General features: G+C 37.2%; 2 protein-coding genes across 2 annotated transcripts in view; one reads left to right on the forward strand and one right to left on the reverse strand.

The window, feature by feature from the left end:
- The window catches only part of LOC131851524 (putative 1-phosphatidylinositol 3-phosphate 5-kinase), a 32689-nt gene extending 25482 nt beyond the window's left edge, over positions 1–7207 (forward strand). The window contains exons 26-33 of the mRNA XM_059202032.1: positions 439–575; positions 1068–1182; positions 1814–1988; positions 3166–3273; positions 4027–4146; positions 5089–5265; positions 5943–6098; positions 6801–7207. Of these exons, the coding sequence (XP_059058015.1) occupies positions 439–575; positions 1068–1182; positions 1814–1988; positions 3166–3273; positions 4027–4146; positions 5089–5265; positions 5943–6098; positions 6801–6979 (1167 nt within the window). The 3' untranslated portion in view covers positions 6980–7207. The remainder of the gene's footprint in view (positions 1–438; positions 576–1067; positions 1183–1813; positions 1989–3165; positions 3274–4026; positions 4147–5088; positions 5266–5942; positions 6099–6800) is intronic.
- Positions 7208–8305: 1098 nt separating this feature from the next.
- Positions 8306–21219, reverse strand: LOC131851503 (uncharacterized). The gene is made up of 7 exons (XM_059202012.1): positions 21016–21219; positions 20147–20938; positions 17243–17360; positions 10882–11050; positions 10500–10562; positions 10068–10174; positions 8306–9609 (listed from the first exon to the last, which is right to left on the reverse strand). Exons 1-7 carry the CDS (start codon positions 21191–21193, stop codon positions 9549–9551), a joined length of 1488 nt encoding a protein of 495 aa, XP_059057995.1. The 5' UTR covers positions 21194–21219; the 3' UTR covers positions 8306–9548.
- Between the last annotated feature and the right edge of the window lie 765 nt (positions 21220–21984).

Genomic DNA, 21984 nt, shown 5'->3' on the forward strand with positions numbered 1-21984 from the left:
TGGTTTCTGAGGCGTTTCAGTGTAGTACAGCTACAAAGTTGGGTACCGCAGAGGGTATTTTGTGACGGTATATGATGTGATAGTAATAGTAAGTCTGTCTCTCTCATAATCATCTGGAGCGAGTTGGTGCCGGCCGTGGTACAGTCTTTTTCTGAACTGACGATTTTTCTCAAACATATATTCTCAAAAGATTTTTGTCGGGCACACTACACTTTTTTCACAAATCAGTAAGGTTATCAGAAGCTATTTACAAGGCATATACTACGCCATTATACTGATTACTTCGCCTATTCCTATGTTCTTATACCTAATGAATTTTATTTTGTTTTTTTTACTTTACAAAAGGGCCCCGAATTCTTGTGTGCCCAAGGGCCCCAGCCTAGTTTAAGACGGCGGTGGGTGTGATAGTAAGAAAGTATATTATTGTCTGTGTATTAGGGTGGCATGATAATCTGGAGCGGGCTGGTGCCGGTGGTGGTGCAGGCGGGCGAGATCGGGTCAGTGATCGCGGCCACGCTCGCCTCGCTCACCTACCAGCGAGCCGCCGCCGCGCTCACGGCCACCGCACAACAAGCGTACGTACCCTTTTATTTCACGCCTACGGTACTTATTTATTTACTAGCTGTGCCCGCGGTTTCACTCGCGTGAGCCTACTAGCAGACCAAGCAGATCAAGAACCTTAACGCGCTGCCGTGCGTGGCCGACGCACGGCAGCGCGTTAAGGTTCTTGAATAAAATAATATTGCGACTATAAATTGAGATGTAAGCTATCCTATCTTTCAAGTGGGATCAAATTGCACACAATGTGAAAATTAAATTTCCAAACGGTTCAGAATTTATACCTAAAAGGGGTAATAAAACATATATTAAACAAATATTATATTATACATACATAGGTACTTCCAATATCCATCAGCGCGCTCGATTTAACATAAAAAAAAATTGCGCACATCATGAATAAAAATATCGTTTAGTTTTTATTTTTTTAAATATGTATAGCATAAAAAAATTATCTTAGCTACATAACTCTCTAGATCTTTTCTAAATTATAAACACTTTGGTTTTAGGACACTGGCCGAAATAGATGAGTCGGATACCAACAGTTCTGCGGGCAAAGATAAAACAGACGGCGACAAGAACAAATCAACGAAGTCCAATGACCACATTGAAGTTTTGCTAAAGGTAAATTGTTGGTATATATGAACATGGATGGATGGAAAGAGACAGGACGACCAAAATATAAGATGAATGGATTGTTGATTGTGTGAAAGACGATAATGGAATAAAGGCAATGATGATATTTAGTCCATGTTTTTATTGTAATGTTTTGTTTACATATGACATATTTTGTGACTACACCGATGACTCTTTTTGCTCATTTAGTAGTAGTAAGTAGTAGTAGTAGCCTAAGTTACTCCTTATTACATCAGTTACCTGCCATAAAAGTCCCGTTAAAATCGGTCCAGCCATTTCAGAGATTAGCCAGAACAAACAGACAGACATACAAAAATTGTAAAAAATGTTATTTTGGTGTATGTACCCTATTTATATTCATACGCATATAGTAAAAAACGGATATTTCAATATTACAAACAGACACTCCAATTTTATTTATATGTATAGATATGGCCTTTGCAAAATCGACTTATACAATATACTTATCAAGCTTACAAATATTTAAAAATCCAATCATGGAACTTTGTAACGTTATGAGGGAAACCGAATACACAATTACTGAACCATGTTATTCTATGTCATTGATTATCAACAGACTCTGTTATGCATTTGGATTAATATTAACCTTAAATTTCAGGACGGGCTCCTGTGTCGCGTGTACTACGCGCCGCAGTTCCACAAGTTACGGCACATGCTACTGGCGCCGCTGAGTGCGAACCCACACATAAAGGATGAGTTCACCGACAACACTGGCGAACAAGCTGTAGGGGACGGCCGGTGTAGCTGCGAGGATGGCAGGGATAAGTCGGATAGTAAGATTCTAGTTCTTTTTAAACTTTCGTGTATAATACCTCATTATTTATATTATTTATTAACACGGGTAATTTTATGGTAAACTAGCTGTGCCCACGACTTTGTGCGTGTAGAATACCTTGACCAAAATAAAATATTCATAATTTCCGTATAAAATTTAATTTTACTCTATTTTATTTAAGGATAACATTTTTACAAACTTTGAATGCCATATTTATTTATATTTAATTGAAGTCCTAAAAATAAGTATAAATTTAAGTAAAATTAGTGATACTTCCATACAACCTTCTATATAACCTATATATATTTATATAGGGGTTCAAAGGGGAGATGAAAGGTGGTATGGAAGTATCGTCATTTTAAAAGCTAGGAGCTTGAAACTTATATTTCAGATTAAATATTTATAAAGAAAAAAGGGTTGAAAGGAGAGCCTTTCAACCCTTTTTTCTTCCATACCACCTTTCATCTCCCCTTTGAACTCCTTAAAAACGTGTTTTGACAATAAAAGTAGCCTATGTCCTCTCTCAGTGTACCAAATTTCATTTAAATCGGTTCAGTAAGTTTTAGCGAGAAAGCGAGGCAGACAGACAGAGTTACTTTCACATTTATAATATTAGTAAGGAAGTAAGGATATGGATATAGGTATTTATTTACAACCCTTTTTTGGCGTTAAAAAGTAGCTTATGAGTCTTTTCAGTGTCTGGATTATCTGTGTACCAAATTTTATTTAAATCAGAGTAATCGATTAATCGTAGTAAGGATAAAGATATAGGTATTTACTTCTCTCAACGTTTGGACTAGGTTGCACTAGCCGTGGTCACGAGTTGAGTAAATTTCCATATTTTTTGTTCCGTCTAAAGGAATCTAAATGCAGTAATATTGTTATAAGTGTTTCTTATATCTATTCTAATGCTGTTGGCTGCAGCTGTCTTCTACAGCTTCACCGAACGATAGGGGCGAGTACAGATCATACCAAACCCGCGGAAGAAAGGAAGGACTTACGGAGTGGCTGAAGGATTCTGAAAGGTCTTGCCTGATGGATACGAATTTAGTCTGTGGGCAAGGCTACGCATTCGAGCCTCGGCTCAGGCTGTCGTAATTTCCCCCTTTGAATGGATCGATGGAACGGCTGATATATAATAGATATCATATTGATATGAACTTTTCGTGTATCAGACAAGAGCCTGTGCGAAATAGAAGAAGGGTTCGTGCGTTCGTTGGCGCACTGCGTGCCGTGGGCGGCGCGCGGCGGGAAGTCGGGCTCCACCTTCTGCAAGACCGACGGTCAGTACCCAGTACCCCAGTACTCAGTACCCACCGGTACATAGGGGGGTCACTATTACACTAGGTTGTTATTTATTTATTTCTATGTATATAACTTTAAAGGACGTAGTACAGAGACAAAAGTACATATGGCAGACTTAACACCTTTGGCGTTTTCTACCAGGCAACCATGACATGTAAAACATACACAAGTATATATACATAAAAATATATATAAGTACATGCTTAATAATTTTGGCAATGAAATAGTGAGTACAGCCGACACATAAAACATCTTGCAATATAATAGTATATAATATATACACATATGTGGAAATATCGCGGGTGAGACTTGAAGAATAGTCTTTTAATATTATATTATTCATTTCGGTATTACGTCATTCGTAAAGTACTTCAATTGTTTATTTAAAAGTATAACTGTAATAAAAATGAAACGCATAAATCCTCTTACCATATATATGTTTAACATTAAAAATGAAGAAACTTATGGATAACGAGACAATGTATATAAATGATAATATATTATATGTAGGTACATAAAGTTACGTACATTATGACGCAGCGTGGGAAGGCCTCCAGCAAGGTTGACCGACGATCTGGTCAAGATTGCTGGAACGCATTGGATGCGAGCAGCGCAGGACCGATCGTCGTGGAGATCTTTGGGGGAGGCCTATGTCCAGCAGTGGACGTCTTCCAGGCTGAGATGATGATGATGATGATGACGTAAAGTTACTAGTTGAATATTGTTTCCAGATGACAGATACGTGTTAAAAGAAATGACTAAGCCGGAGTGGCAACAGTTCCTCGAGTTCGCGCCGCACTACTTTAACTACGTAACCCATTGTCACCAGAACAAACTGCCCAGTCTGCTTGGTGAGTCACCTCAAACCCATGTTTAAAATCATTGCCTTGCCTTTATTTAATTATTTAATGTCGGTTAACGGTTGGATACTATTATTATAAATACGAAAGTAACTCTGTCTGTCTGTCTGTCTCGCTTACACCCCAAAACACACAGTTCTTCTCATATCGAAATCATTCCGAACTGACGGTAGATTTGACATATCATAAGAGTCTGTAATCGACATGAATAAAGATATTTTGTTTGAATTTGGATTTTGATCACCACACTAGGCGAACTTGCATCGCGGGAGTCCACAATATAATTGCCAGATGATTTTTTTTATACCACGTAGTTGGCAAACGAGCATACGAACCATCTGGTGGTAAACGGTTATCGTAGCCTATGGACGCCTGAAACACTAGGGGTGTCACATGCGCGTTGCCGACCCTTAAGAAATCTTAATATGGAGGTTTTTTGAAAAATCTCATGCTGTTATTATTATTGCATTATTGTCGTGAGCATGATAGAGGGATAACAGGTACTAGTGATTTCTTGACGTGTATTGCATCTAAAGGGCAATATTGCTACACCGACCACGGCAGTGTAGCTGTCCCGTCTACATTACGCCACTAAGTAACAGGACATCGTCGATTATATACGGACCAAGAGTAACCTGACATTGAGGGTGACGCAGCTGGAGTCGAGTTTCAAGGCGTTTACTGCCCTGAACCCTACCAACATGCTGCCCACCTTCATGGAGGACTACCGGTCGAAAGGTGTCGTATATTGGCGCTACCGTGGCAGATTAGCGTCTCCAGTTCCGTGACCACACAGACAATAACAATATATTAGTTTTTAAATATTAAATTATATGTATATTAGTCTATAAGGTATCTATAAATATGGGCTTTGTGTGTATGTTGCCAGAAATAAATGAATAAATGATATAGACTGGTTGTCGTCGTCCGCAGCGCGCATCCTGGGCGTGTACAGCGTGGGCGGCGCGGGCGGCGTGCTGGCGATGGAGAACATCTGGTACGGCTGCGGCGCACAACACAAGCGGTTCGACCTCAAGGGCTCCAGCCGGCATCGCCTCGCACCAGACACGCAGCCGCTCGCAGTCCTCATGGACGAGAACCTGCTCAACTGTACGTCCTACTCACGGGGGAGAGGGGATCTGTTGGTAGACGACACACTGACAGTTTATTCTACCATTTATTTGGAATACAGATTCATCGCTCATTTATCATTCATTCATAAGAATGAGCGAGAAATTTGCGTGTTGCTCTTTTAAATAAATGTCTTTCAGAATTTTGTGTAAAAAATTTCTGTAAATACAAACTGTCAAATACCAAAGTTGACATAAATAATTGGTTCAAGTAGGCTTGAGTAACAAAATAAATTAGTCATAGTTATCAGAGCACAGTAGTGCCTACCTTACAAGCAGCACCCATTCACGAGTATAACAGCTGAATCAATTATTATTTCTAGGTATAATGTGTATTTATAAAATTAATCAATCATAATTAAGAAATCATGTAGTTAATTTTTTTTTACTAACTATTCTAGTGCTATAGGCTATATAGCTGGCCTTTACAGCTTCACCGAAGAGTGCAGATGGCACTTCAACCCCGTGGAAAAACTTATTGAGCGGCTGAAGATTAAATCTTGCTTGACGCATACTTTAGGGCACCGCTAGGAGTTCGAACCTCGGCTCAGACCGTCGTAATTTCAATTTTTTTCATTGGGCGGGAGATCTATCGGAAGGAGGTGACCTGATTAATATATAGTTGTTATTCGTGACATGTGGTCACTGCGTGCGCAGTGCGGTGGCAGCAGCAGCTGCACGTGGCGTCTGCGAGCGCGCGCGTGGTGTGGGCGGGCGTGGAGCGCGACTGCTCGTTCCTGGCCGCGCGCGCCGTCATGGACTACTCGCTGCTGCTCGGACTGCAGCGCCGCACCCTCGTGCTCGGCATCATCGGTCAGTACCGTCACCGCCAACGTCATCGACATCACCACCGCCACCGACTAGCCGCTCTACTGCGCGCTCCATCACACAAAGTACACTTTGATTAAGACACCATTTATGTGCGTGCCGAAGCAGTTTCGTAAATATTGTCAAAAAGAAATTTCAGACAACCTTTAGGCACATAGAAAACAGATGATAACTGGTAGAACTATTATTTGTTGTATATAAATATTTTAAATATTCATTTCATTAACTCTCCGATGATGAAGACAACAGCCAAGTAGACAAGAAGAGAAACAAACAAAATTAATCCAAGAGACTCCAATAGGATCAGCCTCAATGATTTTAAATATACCAAGTGAAATATAGACATGTCAAGTATTGCTTTCACAACGTCGGTATAGTCACTTAAAAATTATAATGTCCCTGGCTATACTATGTGGGAGATTCCTTTTATGTTTTTTTAAGTAATTTATTTTAGTGTTTAGTGTCTTTTGCAACAAAAACAAACTTTCTAATTTTATATATGCGGAAACAATGTAAATGTGTATATATTTATTTAAATTTATGTTATACTAATCTGTAGTTTAATTTAATAAATAAAAAACGAAATTTTAAGCATAATAATCTTACATTATAGTTACTGATTTCATAATGATTGAAATAACTTTCAGTGGAACAAAAATATAAATCACTTAACTATCTATATTGTAGACTACATCCGCACGTTCACGTGGGATAAAAAATTGGAACACCTGGTGAAGAAGAATCTGGGCTCGGGCCAGCCGACGGTGGTCTCCCCCGAGGAATACAAGCAGCGGTTCTGTGCTGCATGCCGCAAGTACTTCCTGCAGTGTCCCGCGCACTGGGATCATCTCTATAATACCACATAGCATGGAGGAAAGGTATTTGTTAGTAATGTAGAGTGATGATTCTATTGCTAGCAATGTACCAGATTTACCTCCACGTGGTTCCCCCTGGAAACCATTCTGATAAATTCCTGGTGAATTTGTCACAGTGGGCTAACTAACCTGACCTCATGCTCATCCTATCATCCTCCACTGGTGCCCCGCCAACGTAAACCGTTAGCGCAGGCGGATCCATTTTTACATTATCATCTACTAAAAACAAGACTACAGAATCTTACGGATTATATTGGATTCTGCACCCGCCTGCGATAACGGTTATCGCTGGCGGGGCACCAGTGGTAGCATAAAATGAACATGACGTAAGGACAGTTAGCCCATCGTGGTAAATTCACCATGAATTTATCACGGTTTCCAGTGGTAACCACGCGATCAACCTGACATGTTACATTGCTACTAGCAGTGGGGTTATTAGTCCATATTACTAACATTCACATCACCTACTCCCCCCCAATACATAATATCTACTCCATTAATCACATGACTCAAAAGGGGTGGAAGGGATTCGTGAAAAATTACGAAATATCACAAGTTTTTTTACGTCAAATGCGTGATTTTAAACGGAAAAGTGACCTGTAGAGTGACCTTGACTTTTCAAGAATAAAATGTGATCATACTATACTTGTAGATGATATTCTAACACTGTCATATCTATTTCTATGTGTTTTCATGAATAAACTGCTTTAGGAATTAGAATTCAATTTACAGAGAATATGTTTTTTTTTCTTTAAACAATATTTTGACTCATATATAACATATATATGAGTCAAAATATTGTTTAAAGAAAGCTCAGAAAAACATCCCGCAAGAGGATTAAATATATCTAATACTTTAATGTCAATAATAAAATAATAAATGGCGTTTAAAAGTGTATTTGCGTACGAAGTCGTGGTCGGTTTATAAAGCATAATAATCTATTTATTTATGTAAATATTATGGAGTTTACAATTTATCTGTGATTTGCGTCGAGGAAAGCGTAATCTATTGTCAATGACTACTAACGTAACTAACAAGCTACCAATCAAAAAGTAAATAAATGCAAATAGAATATAAAACAATGTATGAATAATATGGTTTTTTTTTGTATATTAGTCACTGAATAAGTCATGCTTTTAACTCAAATAGTTTTATGATTATGTGGTTCTATAAATGTTATAGAAAAGTGAAATATTAATTGAAACAACCTTTCTTTTGCTATATTGCTTATTTTATGAGTTGGATTACAGTCGTCAATATTATTATACTAAAGCCATGTCGGACGGCCTCGGTGGTCTAGCGGTTTAGTACACCGCTTTATTTCCGATGGTCGCGGGTTCGATTCCTCGCACAGTGCTAACATTTGTATTTATGAGTACGATTGTTTGTATCAGTCTGGGTGTTTTCTATGTATATTATATAAGTATTTAAAAAAAGTATTATCAGTTGTCTAGTACCCATAACGCATACTCTATTTACCGTGTGACTAGATGGCGCTGTGTTAAGTGTCCAGGGTTATTTATTTGTTATATAATTAATAAATCGGTAACAGAATTGAAAATGAGAGGTTTGGAATTCAATTAAGCAAATGAATAATAAAATCTAACTGAAATTTCCCTCGGAAAAGTTCTGAATGAAAATAATAATATTGAAAATTTCCAGTATGAAAAAAGAAATCAACTTTAAAGTATTTACTTTAGTCACTTTACGTTACCATGTTTTAAATATTTGTTTTTTAAAAATGTGTTTTACTGCAAGGATTTATATCATAGTTTAGATCGTCTTCTAATATTGTATTTACAGATATTAACTTTATTTTTTAATTTCGAGTGCAATGGAAAGCAGTGTTTATTTTTATTTTTACGATGAGGTCAAATGAATTATCAAAGATACATTGCTACAGAGTATAAATAAGATATATTTAAATCATTATATTGTTTACACATTCCTCGTATTGAAAACATTGTTAAATTATATTAAATTTTGTTATACATTATAAAGTTTTCTTTCTTGCATTACTGCATCCTATAAAACCCTCCGCGACGCCCCCCTGTGGTACCTGCCCCATATCACTGCCACATTATATGTATTTTTTATATTATACATTTTTTTATGTCACATCAAGCTGTCATACAGTCCATGCAACTTACAGACATCTATTAAGAACTAAATTGTATAAAACCATAGACAATTGGTTATATAATAGATAGATAGATTACATAACATTACTGTTATAAGTTTTGAATCACATTACTCATGTACTTCAAAAATAGTTTTAAGTTTGGATATAGATTAAAAATAACTATTCCTTTTAAAGTATAATCCCCAGGACGCTCAGAAATATACAATAAATCATCCGAACATGATATAATAATATATTTATTACCTATTTACAAATGAATAATTCGATGGTAATGCATATTTTCATTTTAAATAATTAATTTTACATCAGTTTCATAATTCCCGGAATACAATCATCACATTGTTGGACGTGTCAAACATAAATATAGGGGAACCGGAGTATTAAAGCATATTATGGTGTGATGTCGCCGGCCGTGTATCATGTCGGGTCGAGCGTCGAACTTAATGTCTTGAGTTGTTCTAGTCCCGCTAATAGTTCGCTGTGGGGGAAAAACATGGTGTTAAAGTAGAAATCATAAAAAACATAATAAGATCAATTAATTATCCATAAACTATAATTGTTTACATGCAACGTCAATAGATGGCGTTGTAACAAAAAACAAACGCTACAAAATTTTATATTATAACCTCTTTTTATACCTGAATTGAAACCGACCAATAAACCACACACTAGTGTAGTGTTTTGGTTTATAGTACCCTTAGAACTCTGTGATTTTAACAATATAAATGTTACTACGCTACAACACTTGCAACAGAAAACGCCTGAACAACTGGATAGACAAGTTGTCTTGTCTGGTCTTCCCTTGTGGTTTGGGCATGGTACAGATCTGTCGAGCCTCGGCTCTTTTACCCGCCCATACTGCAGGGGTGACGCGGATGCCTGCCGCGAGCGATCACGTCGTTATCGAGTAGAGTTGGAGATGGAGAGCACACGTACCGGAGGGAGACGTCCGCGAGTGCGGTGGCTCGCCGCAGCGCGAGCGCGGCGGAGGCCTGCCGCGACCGCAGCGCCGCCTGCTGCCGCGACGACGCGCCCGCCTCCTCCTGCGCAGAACCATATCGTTATGGGGCCATCCATTAATCACGTGATGTTTTTAGCATGTATAGGCGATGTTGCCACTTTCTATCGGGCTGCATTGCATGTTTCCATAAATTACATTCTTACATTTTATCTTTGATATATACACAACAATATCTCTATGCTTACTATTTCTTTGTACATGTATGTATGGCAGATCTGGTGAACACATCATATAACATTTTCTAGGTTGGAAGAAATCTCTTCTTAAAGATAAATTCTCACATTACATTTATATAGTACTGTTTTTTTTTCTAAGTGTGTATATGATAAAGAATATATATTACTGACCTTCAATTTCTTTATCTGAGATTTCAATTTTGCTACTGCCGGGTCTGTATCCAATGCTCTAGCCTGTAACCATAATAATAACAATAATTTATTTTTGACATATTTTATGCAACTATTTATTTAGTCCCTGACTTCTGAGATAGGTATAGAATACAGAGGTGTTTCAGGAGCCAATGTCTTCTTCAATACTTTGGTGTATTTGTGAGTGAATCAATTAGGAAATTGTGTTGAATAAGTAGCTACAGTATGGAGATGGTAGTAGTGATGAAATTTGATATGATAAAATTACAAGAGATAGATACTAAATAAAAAGAGAAGAAACTATGACTATACAGTCAAATCTACAAATCATAGATTTTTTTAGATTTGGAACATTTCAAACCTCATCTTCAGGCATAAGTGGAGAGGAAGCGGAGGCGGATCCGGAGGAGGGCACAGAACGGCGGGTAGCGGACGCGAGTCGCTCACGCAGGTCGTTGACCTCGGCACGAAGTGTAACCGCTTCTTGTTCCACCCGGGAACGTCGACTGCGTTCCGCAAACAGCTCACACCTAACATCAAACAATCTTATACTTTCGGCTTAGCACGCCAGTAACTTATATAATTAGCATTATATATATTACTAGCAGACCCGGCCACGCGTTGCTATGCTAAGGTTCTTGAATAAAATAATATTGCGACTATAAATTGAGATGTAAACTATCCTATCTTACAAGTTGGATCAAATTGCACGCAATGTGTAAATCAAATTTCAGGAGTTTCGGAGTCCATCGCGGGCAAACAGCGTGACACGTAATCTAAATATATATATAACTCAAAGTGACTGACACAGTGGATCAGTCAGTATCAACGCACAACCCAAACCACTGCACGGATCGGGATGAAATTTGGCATGCAAGTAGCCGTTATGACGTAGGGATCCGCTAAAAAAGGATTTTGATTAATTCTCCCCCCAAAGAAATAAAATAGGGGATGAAATTTTGTATGGAACTGTCAATTTTAAATCGATCGGGCTAAAACTTTGCATGCATAAAGCTACTATGACGTAGGCATCCCCTAAGAAAGGATTTTGATAAATTCCACCCCTAAGGGGATAAATTAACGCGAGCGAAGCCGCGGGCAAAAGCTAGTTTCTTATATATAAACATAATTATGCACTTAAAATGGCAAATAAGTTGACGGCCCATTTGTAAATGGTAACCAGCACCTACTGGGGTAAAGGGATTGTTACTGATCCGTCTGCTTTACAATCCAAGAGTATTGCATTTGTATCCTGTTATTCCAGTTTAGTTGCAAATACAAATTACTACAGAACAGACGTGTGTTTCCTTGCTCTAGACATTACACAAAATACGTTAAGCAAAATTCAACCATATCCCATACATTATATGGCCGCAATCGAGCCGGACTACCTGAGAATTGTACCGAGTACCTGCTGACCGCCGCGCCGAGCCGACCCATCGTCGAGAACAAAAGAACAAAGAAACAAACAACATTGTATTGCTTAAGTACATCGCCGAGTCATATTTTTAAAGTTTTAAAGTTGAATAGTTATAATTTACGCCATTTGCATTACTTGTATATAAATTGATATTTGCAAGACTATTTTATGAAATATGGCTACTTTGGACCAAATCATCAGTATACTTGAAGAAACAGGGAATTTATTGAAGAAAACACAAGTGAATCTTAAAAAATGCCCGAAGTCACGATTAACAAAAGGATACATTGAAGCACGATTGAAGTGTATTGAGGATTATTGGACGTATTTTAAGAAATCACATGAAGAATTGATACGCACTACGACCAGAGAACAAAGGAGCTTGTTGCCGTATTTCGTAAATGAAGAATACTATTTACATGAAGATGTGTACTTGTGCTTGGAAGCCGACCTTAAAGATGTGTTATCAGCGTTGCCAGTGTCACGTTCAGTTGAAAGAATACCGCGGGACACTTCAAACATTCAAGTGAAACTTCCGAAAATTAATTTACCCCAGTTCCTAGGAACGTACGAGTCGTGGACAGGGTACCAAGATTTATTTATTTCGTTGGTACACAATAACACATCTCTAAGCAGTGTACAAAAATTACATTACTTGAAAACAAGTGTCAGCGGTGAGGCGGAGCATTTATTGAAGCATATACAAATAACAGAGAATAATTATGCACTAGCGTGGAATACATTGAAGGACCGGTACGGTAACAAACGATTGATAGTTAACTCTCTGTTAAAACGATTATTTACACAAAAGAAAATTGCTAGTCAGTCTGCTAATCAAATTAAGTCATTGTTAGACACTACATCTGAGTGTATAAATAACTTACAAAATTTAAATATTACCACCGATTCTTGGGATCCGATAATCATATTTCTTGTTGTACAAAAGTTGGACCCAGAGTCACATAAACAATGGGAGGCGTATGCTTATAAAGAAAATACAGATGAGTTGCCTACGTGGACTGACTTGAAGAAATTTTTAGAATCACAGTTTCGTACACTAGAATTAGTTACACCGTCATCTTCATACACAAGAGAGCGAACTGTAAAAGAAAAATCATACCATGTAACAACTTCAAACAAAATTTGTGTTATGTGCAAGAGTGACCACGCTTTATGTCATTGCAAGGAATTTACAAAGTTAAGCCCACTGGAACGTCAAGAATACGCAAAGAATAATAATCTTTGTTACAACTGTCTAGTACCAGGACATTCGGTATTAAAATGTCGTATACCAGTTTCCTGTCATGTTTGTCACAAACGTCACCATTCGCTTCTACACTTACAGAAGAAAGCAGACACTTCGGGTCAAATAAGCACCATACAACCGACTGTGTCATTACAATCCAGTGTAGAAGAGCAAGAGGAAATACGAGTCAATACAATGGTTGCGTCTAATTGCAATACTGGACAGAAAATAGCTCTATTAGCAACTGCAATGGTCATTGTCACAAATGAACATGGTCATAATACTGTGTTAAGAGCGCTAATAGATCCAGGGTCTGAATCATCATTCATCAGCGAAAAAGCAACTCAATTACTACAACTCACAAGAACAACAGCGAAAAGAAGCATAGTCGGAATGGGATCTATGAGATCAAATGTAAATCAAGTAGTTCAGTTCAAAGTAGTTTCTAGATACGATTCAATATACAAGTACAAGCATATGTCATTGCTCAACAACTGACTACTAAGATACCCACAAAATCACTTGCTGTTTACAATTGGCCACATCTAGAAGGTTTACACTTAGCTGATCCCAGTTATTGTACGCCAGGCTCCATCGATCTCCTTCTAGGTGTTAAAGAATATGCCAAGATATTACAACCAGAGTTAGTCAGAGGTCCACCTGGAACACCATGTGCAGCAAAAACAAGTCTTGGTTGGATCTTATTCGGTGAGATATATTCTGGTGCAAATACAACTGAAGAATCAAACTTTCTACTCGCGCATCATGCAGTTGATGTAGACGAGATACTGAAAGTTATATGGGAGGTAGACATGAACACTGAAAGAAAATATACAAAAGAAGAGAAACTTTGTGAAGAGATTTATGAGAAAACATACAAAAGAAATGATGAGGGACGATATATAGTGAAGCTACCATTTAAGACAGATAAACCGATATCACCAGACGGAAACACAAGAGAAATAGCTTTAAATAGATTTATACAGCTAGAGAAAAGATTTAACAGACAACCACAATTAAAAGAAAAATACACGGAAGTAATAAACGAATACATAAATATGAAACATATAGAAGAAGTACCTGAAAAAGAAATTTATACAAAAAAATCAATATACATACCACATCTCGCAGTCATTCGCGAAGGAAAGGAGACTACCAGTACACGTGTCGTGTTTGATGCATCATGCAAGGGTTCAAACGGCACCTCGCTGAATGATGAGCTGTTGCTGGAACCAGTACTGCAAGGAGATCTCAGAAGTCTGTTGATGAGATGGCGAATGCATGCTGTTTGTTTTGTGTCTGACATTGAAAAAATGTATCGTATGATTTTAATAGCAAAAGAAGATACTGACTTTCAAAGAATGTTATGGAGAAATAACCCTAACGAACCCCTGAAAGATTACCGTTTGCTCACAGTAACGTTTGGAACGGCGTCAGCTCCATACCTGGCTGTTAAGACACTCATGCAGCTATCCTATGATGAAGGCGACAATTATCCTATTGCCAGTAGAATATTACAAGAAGATTTCTACGTAGACGATGTTCTATCCGGTTGTGATAATGTAAAGGAAGCCATAGCAGCTAGCAAAGAGTTAAGAGAACTATTACAACAAGGTGGTTTCAAACTAAAGAAATGGTCATCTAACAATGCTGAATTTATGAGAGCTATTACACCAAACGAACGATCATCAAATGTGCACTTAGATCTCAATATTGATGGTACTACAAAAGCATTGGGTATTTCATGGAACTTAAAAACTGACAAATTCGAGTATAATACAACAACACATGATGAATCAGTTACTGTTACAAAAAGAAGAATCTTGTCAGACATGCAAAAACTTTACGATCCGCTGCGATGGATAGCACCGTTATTAGTAAAAACAAAAATATTTATACAACGACTTTGGACTCAGAGATACAGTTGGGATGAAGAAATAAGTCAATCACTGATAGATGAATGGAAGATAATTAAATATGATTTTAAAAACGTAAGTGACATACATATAGATAGATGGTTACATACATATAATAAAGAGAAAGAAGCTATTGAAATACACGGATTCTGCGATGCTTCAATGCAAGCTTATGCGGCGGTAGTGTACTGTCGCGTTGTTAATTCCAACGGAACCGTAACTACCACTCTCATTGCTGCGCAAACAAGAGTAGCTCCATTAAAGACAATATCACTGCCACGCTTAGAGCTTTGTGGTGCTGTTTTACTGTCGAGATTGCTCAAACAAGTAACACATGCAATGAAGTTGTCAATGTCTCAAGTTTTTACGTGGACTGATTCCACTATTGTTATATCTTGGCTACGTGGAGAACCTTGTAAATGGAAACCTTTTGTAGCGAACAGGGTTGTAGAAATAATTGATAACACCAACAACAGGCAATGGTACTATGTGAAGTCTCGTGACAATCCTGCAGACATAGCTTCCAGAGGAATGTTTCTTAAAGATCTGAAACAGTCGAAATTGTGGTGGAAAGGGCCAAAATGGTTGTCCGATCAAAAGATAGAATTTCAAAAGCCAAGTTATATACAGACAGATGAGGAAAGGAAAACGGTTATACATGCACACTTGAATATAAATAAACAAGAAGAAAAAGAAACTAGGATATATTCACAATTTGAAAATTACGACACATTAACAGAATTATTGAAAGTAATAACATTATGCAAGAGATTTCTAAAATTTAAACTATCATCAGACGATATAAGTAATATAATAACAACAAAAGAAATAGATGATTCATTACATGTATGCATACAAATAAGCCAAGAACATGATTTTGAGGATGAAATTGAATCGTTGAGAAACAAAAACATGGTACGAAAAAGTAGCAGTCTAAAATCATTGAATCCATACTTAGATGAACTACAAGTCCTCAGGGTGGGCGGAAGACTCAGACACGCCAATATAAACGAAGAAAGCAAACATCCAATCATACTCAGTCATAAAAACAGATTGACATATTTGCTTGTGGCTGAGGCACATCGTAGAACTTTACATGGAGGTGTACAAGTGATGCTGACGTACCTGACTTCTAAGTATTGGATATTAAGAGGGAAAAGTATGATCAAGTCATACATACGTAAATGTTTGATATGTGCAAGACACAATGCTGTTGCAAGAACTCAAATTATGGGAGATTTGCCAAAGGCGCGTGTGACGCCTTCGCGACCGTTTTTGCACAGCGGTGTGGATTTTACTGGTCCATTTCAAGTATTGATATCGAAGGGCAGAGGCATGAAAACTAAGAAAGCCTATATATCTATATTCATATGCATGGCTACTAAAGCCATTCATCTAGAATTAGTTGGAGATATGACATCAGAAGGATTCATAGGAGCATTCAAACGATTTACTGCCAAGAGAGGAAAGTGCTCATACTTATGGAGCGATCAAGGAAGAAACTTTATTGGTGCGAATAAAGAGTTATCAAATCCTGGATAAGATAGTGTTACTAGAGTTTACAGCGTGAAAAGTGGCGATAATATTGTAAAAAGATCAATTAGTAAATTGTGTTACTTACCTGTAAATACTGATAGTAGTTTTATATAATGTTAAATTCATTATTCATATGTTTAAAAATTGTTTCTTAAAATAACTTATAGTCATTTTGGTGGGCGGCATGTTATTCCAGTTTAGTTGCAAATACAAATTACTACAGAACAGACGTGTGTTTCCTTGCTCTAGACATTACACAAAATACGTTAAGCAAAATTCAACCATATCCCATACAATCCTATAATTTAACTGCTATGTCTCACCCTTTAAATCAAAACACAACTTACAAAAGCATCTAGGCGGCTGAAATAAGTGAAACAATGGTGCCACAGCATATGGCTTTGTGAAGAGTCTATCTCGGAATGCGCTTAATGGCGGCGCGCGCTGTCCTCGTTTTCTTTGTCTACATTTACATTTTATCTGCGTGAAATCCTTTTCGCGCATAAAATAGTACTTGTAAAGGCAATTGGTCAAATCAGACCCCGCAAGATTATAGGAAAGTAAGAGAAAAGATTTTACATATCAACAAATATATGACTGCTACCTGGTCCGTTCCAGCTCTGCCATGATTTGCTGCAGCTGCTCGTCCTGGTGCTCGGGTTCCGGTGACGTCCTGCCCGGGTGCACCGGCAGGAAGTCCGGCAATCGCATTGATTCTGCACCTAAACAATCCATACCATTATAAAGCACTGCTACATCAAGCAAATTAAAGACAAAATGGGAGTCGTGTCGTATAAACATTTAAAGAGCATGATGGAAAATCGTGAAAAGTGGCTAGAGCTTCACCAACAAGAGGGTAGTTCTTAAATTATGAATGGAAGTATATTTTTTTAATGGATGACTGAAATAAGTGTCCCCTAACAGCACACGCAAGCGGAGCACCAGTGGAAACCACTCTTTTTATATTCCTATTTAGTAGATTTCTGTTCTGTTTCTTAGCCTTTGTTGGAAGTTGGAGAAGGCTTTTACGTGGGTAAAAGCCTTCTCCATATATATAAAGGGAAATGGGACCATATATATAAAGAAATCAAATTAGACAAAATTGAAATTTTAATTACATGGATAATAAAGTTTAAATATAATATAAATATAAGAGGAGCAGTTCAAAGCCCTCATTATGTATTTTTAAAGTAATATGACCTCGGGTTCAATTCAGACAAACAATCCAATGATAAATATATACAGCTAGGTATGTCATTACGCTATGGTAAACATTACATAGGTACTGAAAAAATCACGAAATTGTGTCGTGCCACACATAAATTAAGGTTTATTAACAACAGTATCACTATTCAATTGTAATTCACAATACTTCCTATATACGAATACTAGCTGAATATCACTATATCGTCCGCTTGAATTAGAGTAAAAAGTATCCTAGGTATATATCAACTTTATTTTATTTATTTAAATATATATAACTCAAAGGTGACTGACATAGTGATCTATCAACGCACAGCCCAAACCACTGGACGGATCGGGTTTAAATTTGGCATGCAGGTAGATGTTATGACGTAGCATCCGCTAAGAAAGGATTTTGATTAATTATACCCCTAAGGGGATAAAACAGGGGGTGAAAGTTTGAATGAAACTTTGTCAATTTTTAACCGATTGGGCTGAGGCATGCATAAAGCTACTATGACATAGGCAACCTCTAAGAAAGGATTTTGATAAATTCCACCTCTAAGGGGATAAATAACCGCGAGCGAAGCCGCGGAAAAAAGCTAGTTTTATACATGTATTGACATGTATAAAACTAGCTTTTGTCCGCGGTTACTTTCTCTTGTATCATTCTGTCTATGGCTAAAAACTGCATTAAAATCTGTTGCGTAGTTCAAAAGATCTAAGCGAACAGACAGCGAAAGTAACTTGATTTTATAATACGAAAAGATAAAATTACAATGCACAAATAAAGTTGCACATCATGGTGGCATCTCCCAGTGTGGTAATTATAAAAATTAACCAGATAATCTAGAATATGATTTACCAGTATATGTATCAAATTTGGTTTGAATCCATCCAATAGTCCGTGAAATAGGAATAATCATACATCTCTACAAACTGGGGACCCCGCTCTTGGACAGAACCGTAAGGATATATAATTCATATTTTTAAAGAACTAAATTACATTACAAACAAATGCAGTACATGGCTGAATGTGGTCTTCGACAAGTGTCTGAGTGGCTGGATTATAATCTCCTAACATTAAACGCGTCTAAGACCCAGTATTTGTGTTTCCATAAAACAGCTGTATCTCGCCCACCTTCAAGTAAGTTCAATATTAAAATACACAAAAACTGCCTATCGCCTAATGGTACTTCCAACGCTTACTGTAATTGTGACATTATCAACAGGGTGGTCTCGCTGAGGTATCTTGGAATTGAACTGGACGAAAATTTAAATTTCAAGAAACATATATCAATTACCGCAAAAAGAGTTAGAAAATTAATGTACACAATGAAATTATTGAGAGTCATTTCAGACAACACTACTCTGAAATTGGTATACTTAGCGTTATGTCAGTCTTTAATAAATTATTGTCTACTAGCCTGGGGAGGTATTACGAAGTCCAATTTAATTCCCTTAGAAAGAGCTCAACGAGCTGTTCTGAAGGTTTCTCTAAAAAAACCGCGACTATTCGACACGATGCAATTGTATAAAGAGGCTGAGGTCCTGAGCGTGCGCAAATTGTTTGTAATGCGAGTTACTGTATACATGCACAAATATGTGAAGAGTCTACCAACATACAAAGATATATTAAAGAAGAGAATCTATAAAGCTCCTGTGTCTAAGGCTAAAACATCATTTGCTCAACGTCACAAAAAAATTCTCTTTCCACACATATACAATCAAATTTGCAAACTAATTGATATGAAAAACTCTCAGTTATCAGGTTTAAAAACACTCCTCAACAGTATACAGTACTATCATTTAATAGCAGTATATTACTATCATTTATTAACTCACACATTGTTTTTATTGTCTAGTCTTAAAATGTGTGTAGGAAGGAATGAAGACCATACTCCTAATCATAAATACCTAATGCTTTAACTTTATAATAGATTTAGAAATACTAAGTATGGTTGTAGCCCACTCATACATAAACAATATATCTCCTTTAGCAAGTACACTCTATCATGAGGAAAAAGAAACAATACCTCCTAAGAATATCCTTAAATTCTTGTCCCTAATGGGTCTAGGTAGTGAACTCTATAAAAGGGTGCATATAATTGATCTCTGTAGGTCATAGTGTTGCAGGACTGATACACCTTTTAACAACCCAAATCCCTCAAAATAAGTATTGCTCTTATATAGTTATGATTTAGAAGTGTCAGTTGACATTACTAGATATGCAACAAATTTTGCAAATGTGGGAGTTAGGTACCTGGAATTGGAAGAATTAATAATATGTACCAATATATAAAATGTAATATAGTAAAAAGCTTACCAGTATTGGGAGGCAGATCAAGCGGAAATGTACTTCTTGGTGAGTTATTCCTCCTGTCAGCTGGATTCACTGACTCGGTCAGATCTAGACTGAGATGTGCTGGTAGATCCAAAGGTATAGGTCCAGCTGCCTCCGCCCCCGCTGGTAAGTCCAAGGGGATCCCGTGACCAGATTCGTTGGATGTTGAAGCTGCGCCCATGTATGCACCATAATCATATTCATTGTTACTCCCATAACTACTGTTCTTCTTTCTACCCAACGAGGAAGACGAACCCAAATTAAAATTAGTATTAAAAGTAAAGTCTGGTAAATTGTCCAAGTCAACTGATATGGGTCCATTAGAGTTTAAATAAGCTTGTTCCACTAGTATATGATCTTGTACAAAGTCAGGCAATGAGGGCATGCCTAACGGCTCCGAGGCCAGGTTTGGTCTCTGATAGAACGGCACATTAGTACTGTCCGCGTAAAAGTTATGCTTAGACTCGGAATTGTCCACTACACTAAACGGTATCTCTACAGAACTACTTGAAGACGTATTATCACTTATTGTTAAACGATGGCCAGCATCGATCATTTTGTCTTTGGCTTGAATATCGCTCGGGCGCGACTTCTCTCGTCTCGTTTCAGCGTGAACGTCTAACTTCGTAGGCGAATGCTGCACTGTGTTTGCGTAAACCTTAGGTCTGGCCCCAGTGTTTTCGTACGTCGAGTTACCCGGTAACGACAGATCTCGCTTCAGAAAATGTCGAAACGAAAACGGGTTTTCCTCCTTACGCGTTGCGCCAGTAGTACCTGAAAAAAAAGGAACGTGTATCCCAGGAATTACTTTTATATTTAGAGTGCAAAAAATAACTTCGTCAAATACTAACTCGTCGAACTTTTTGCCTCAGTAGGCGACGTATCGCCATTTTCGTTACTATTATATTTTGCCTCTTCGATGCCTAGATCCGGTTTTGTTGTATGTTGATCACTTTCTTGAGAGGGACCAGCACTATTTGAATTTTGTGGTGATTTTTTATTTGAAACACCATCTTCGTCCTCCGCCATTATGAAAATGAAAATTGACAGATGATCAGTATGACCATCCACAAATTATAGATTCAATCTACTTTAATGGGAAAATTCCCAAATTGTGCCATAATCGATAATAAAAAAATTGCCATCATTATTGAAAATGGCTGGTAGTTTATTCACATTATTACTTACTTGTAAGGTTAAATTATATACAGAGAAATAAAATTAAATATAAGGGCAAGGTAGCAAAGTTATGGACACCTCCCAAAACAATAATTTTAGAAACTGCCTAAAATATGGGTAAACGCAATGATGGCTGGCTCATTCCACCGAGAAAGTTATCACTTTGTTCATTCGCCATATTTGCGAAAGATTTTGAAAATGCCGTTTAACACTAGGATCTGTCATTGTCATGTCTTTTTAAATTGTATTAAAAAAATATTTAAGTTTTAGAAATTAACTTATATTCAAAACAGGATATCAGATTTCCTAACCATTCTTATGACTAAATTTTAAATGTGGCGGGTAATTTGAATTGGTAAATAAAACACTACATATTATAGAGAAATTTATTTGTAAGGCTCCTCTTTTAATGTTTTGTTAAATACTTATTGTACAATATCGACAGACAGTGAGTTACTACATACTTTACAACAAGATTAAAAAAATAATAACAAGGATTTTTATCTACACAGTAACATAAATTCGTTAACAATAAATGCATTTTAATTTTAATATTAAGTAGATAATATAAAAATATTGAAATTATTTTAAACTTTCTGAGCATAGATAAGTTCACAGACATACACATAGGTAGAAGACGC

Source organism: Achroia grisella, unplaced genomic scaffold (genome assembly GCF_030625045.1).
Source record: "Achroia grisella isolate CSIRO2021 unplaced genomic scaffold, CSIRO_AGI_Agris_v1 utg784, whole genome shotgun sequence".
NCBI lineage: Eukaryota > Metazoa > Arthropoda > Insecta > Lepidoptera > Pyralidae > Achroia > Achroia grisella.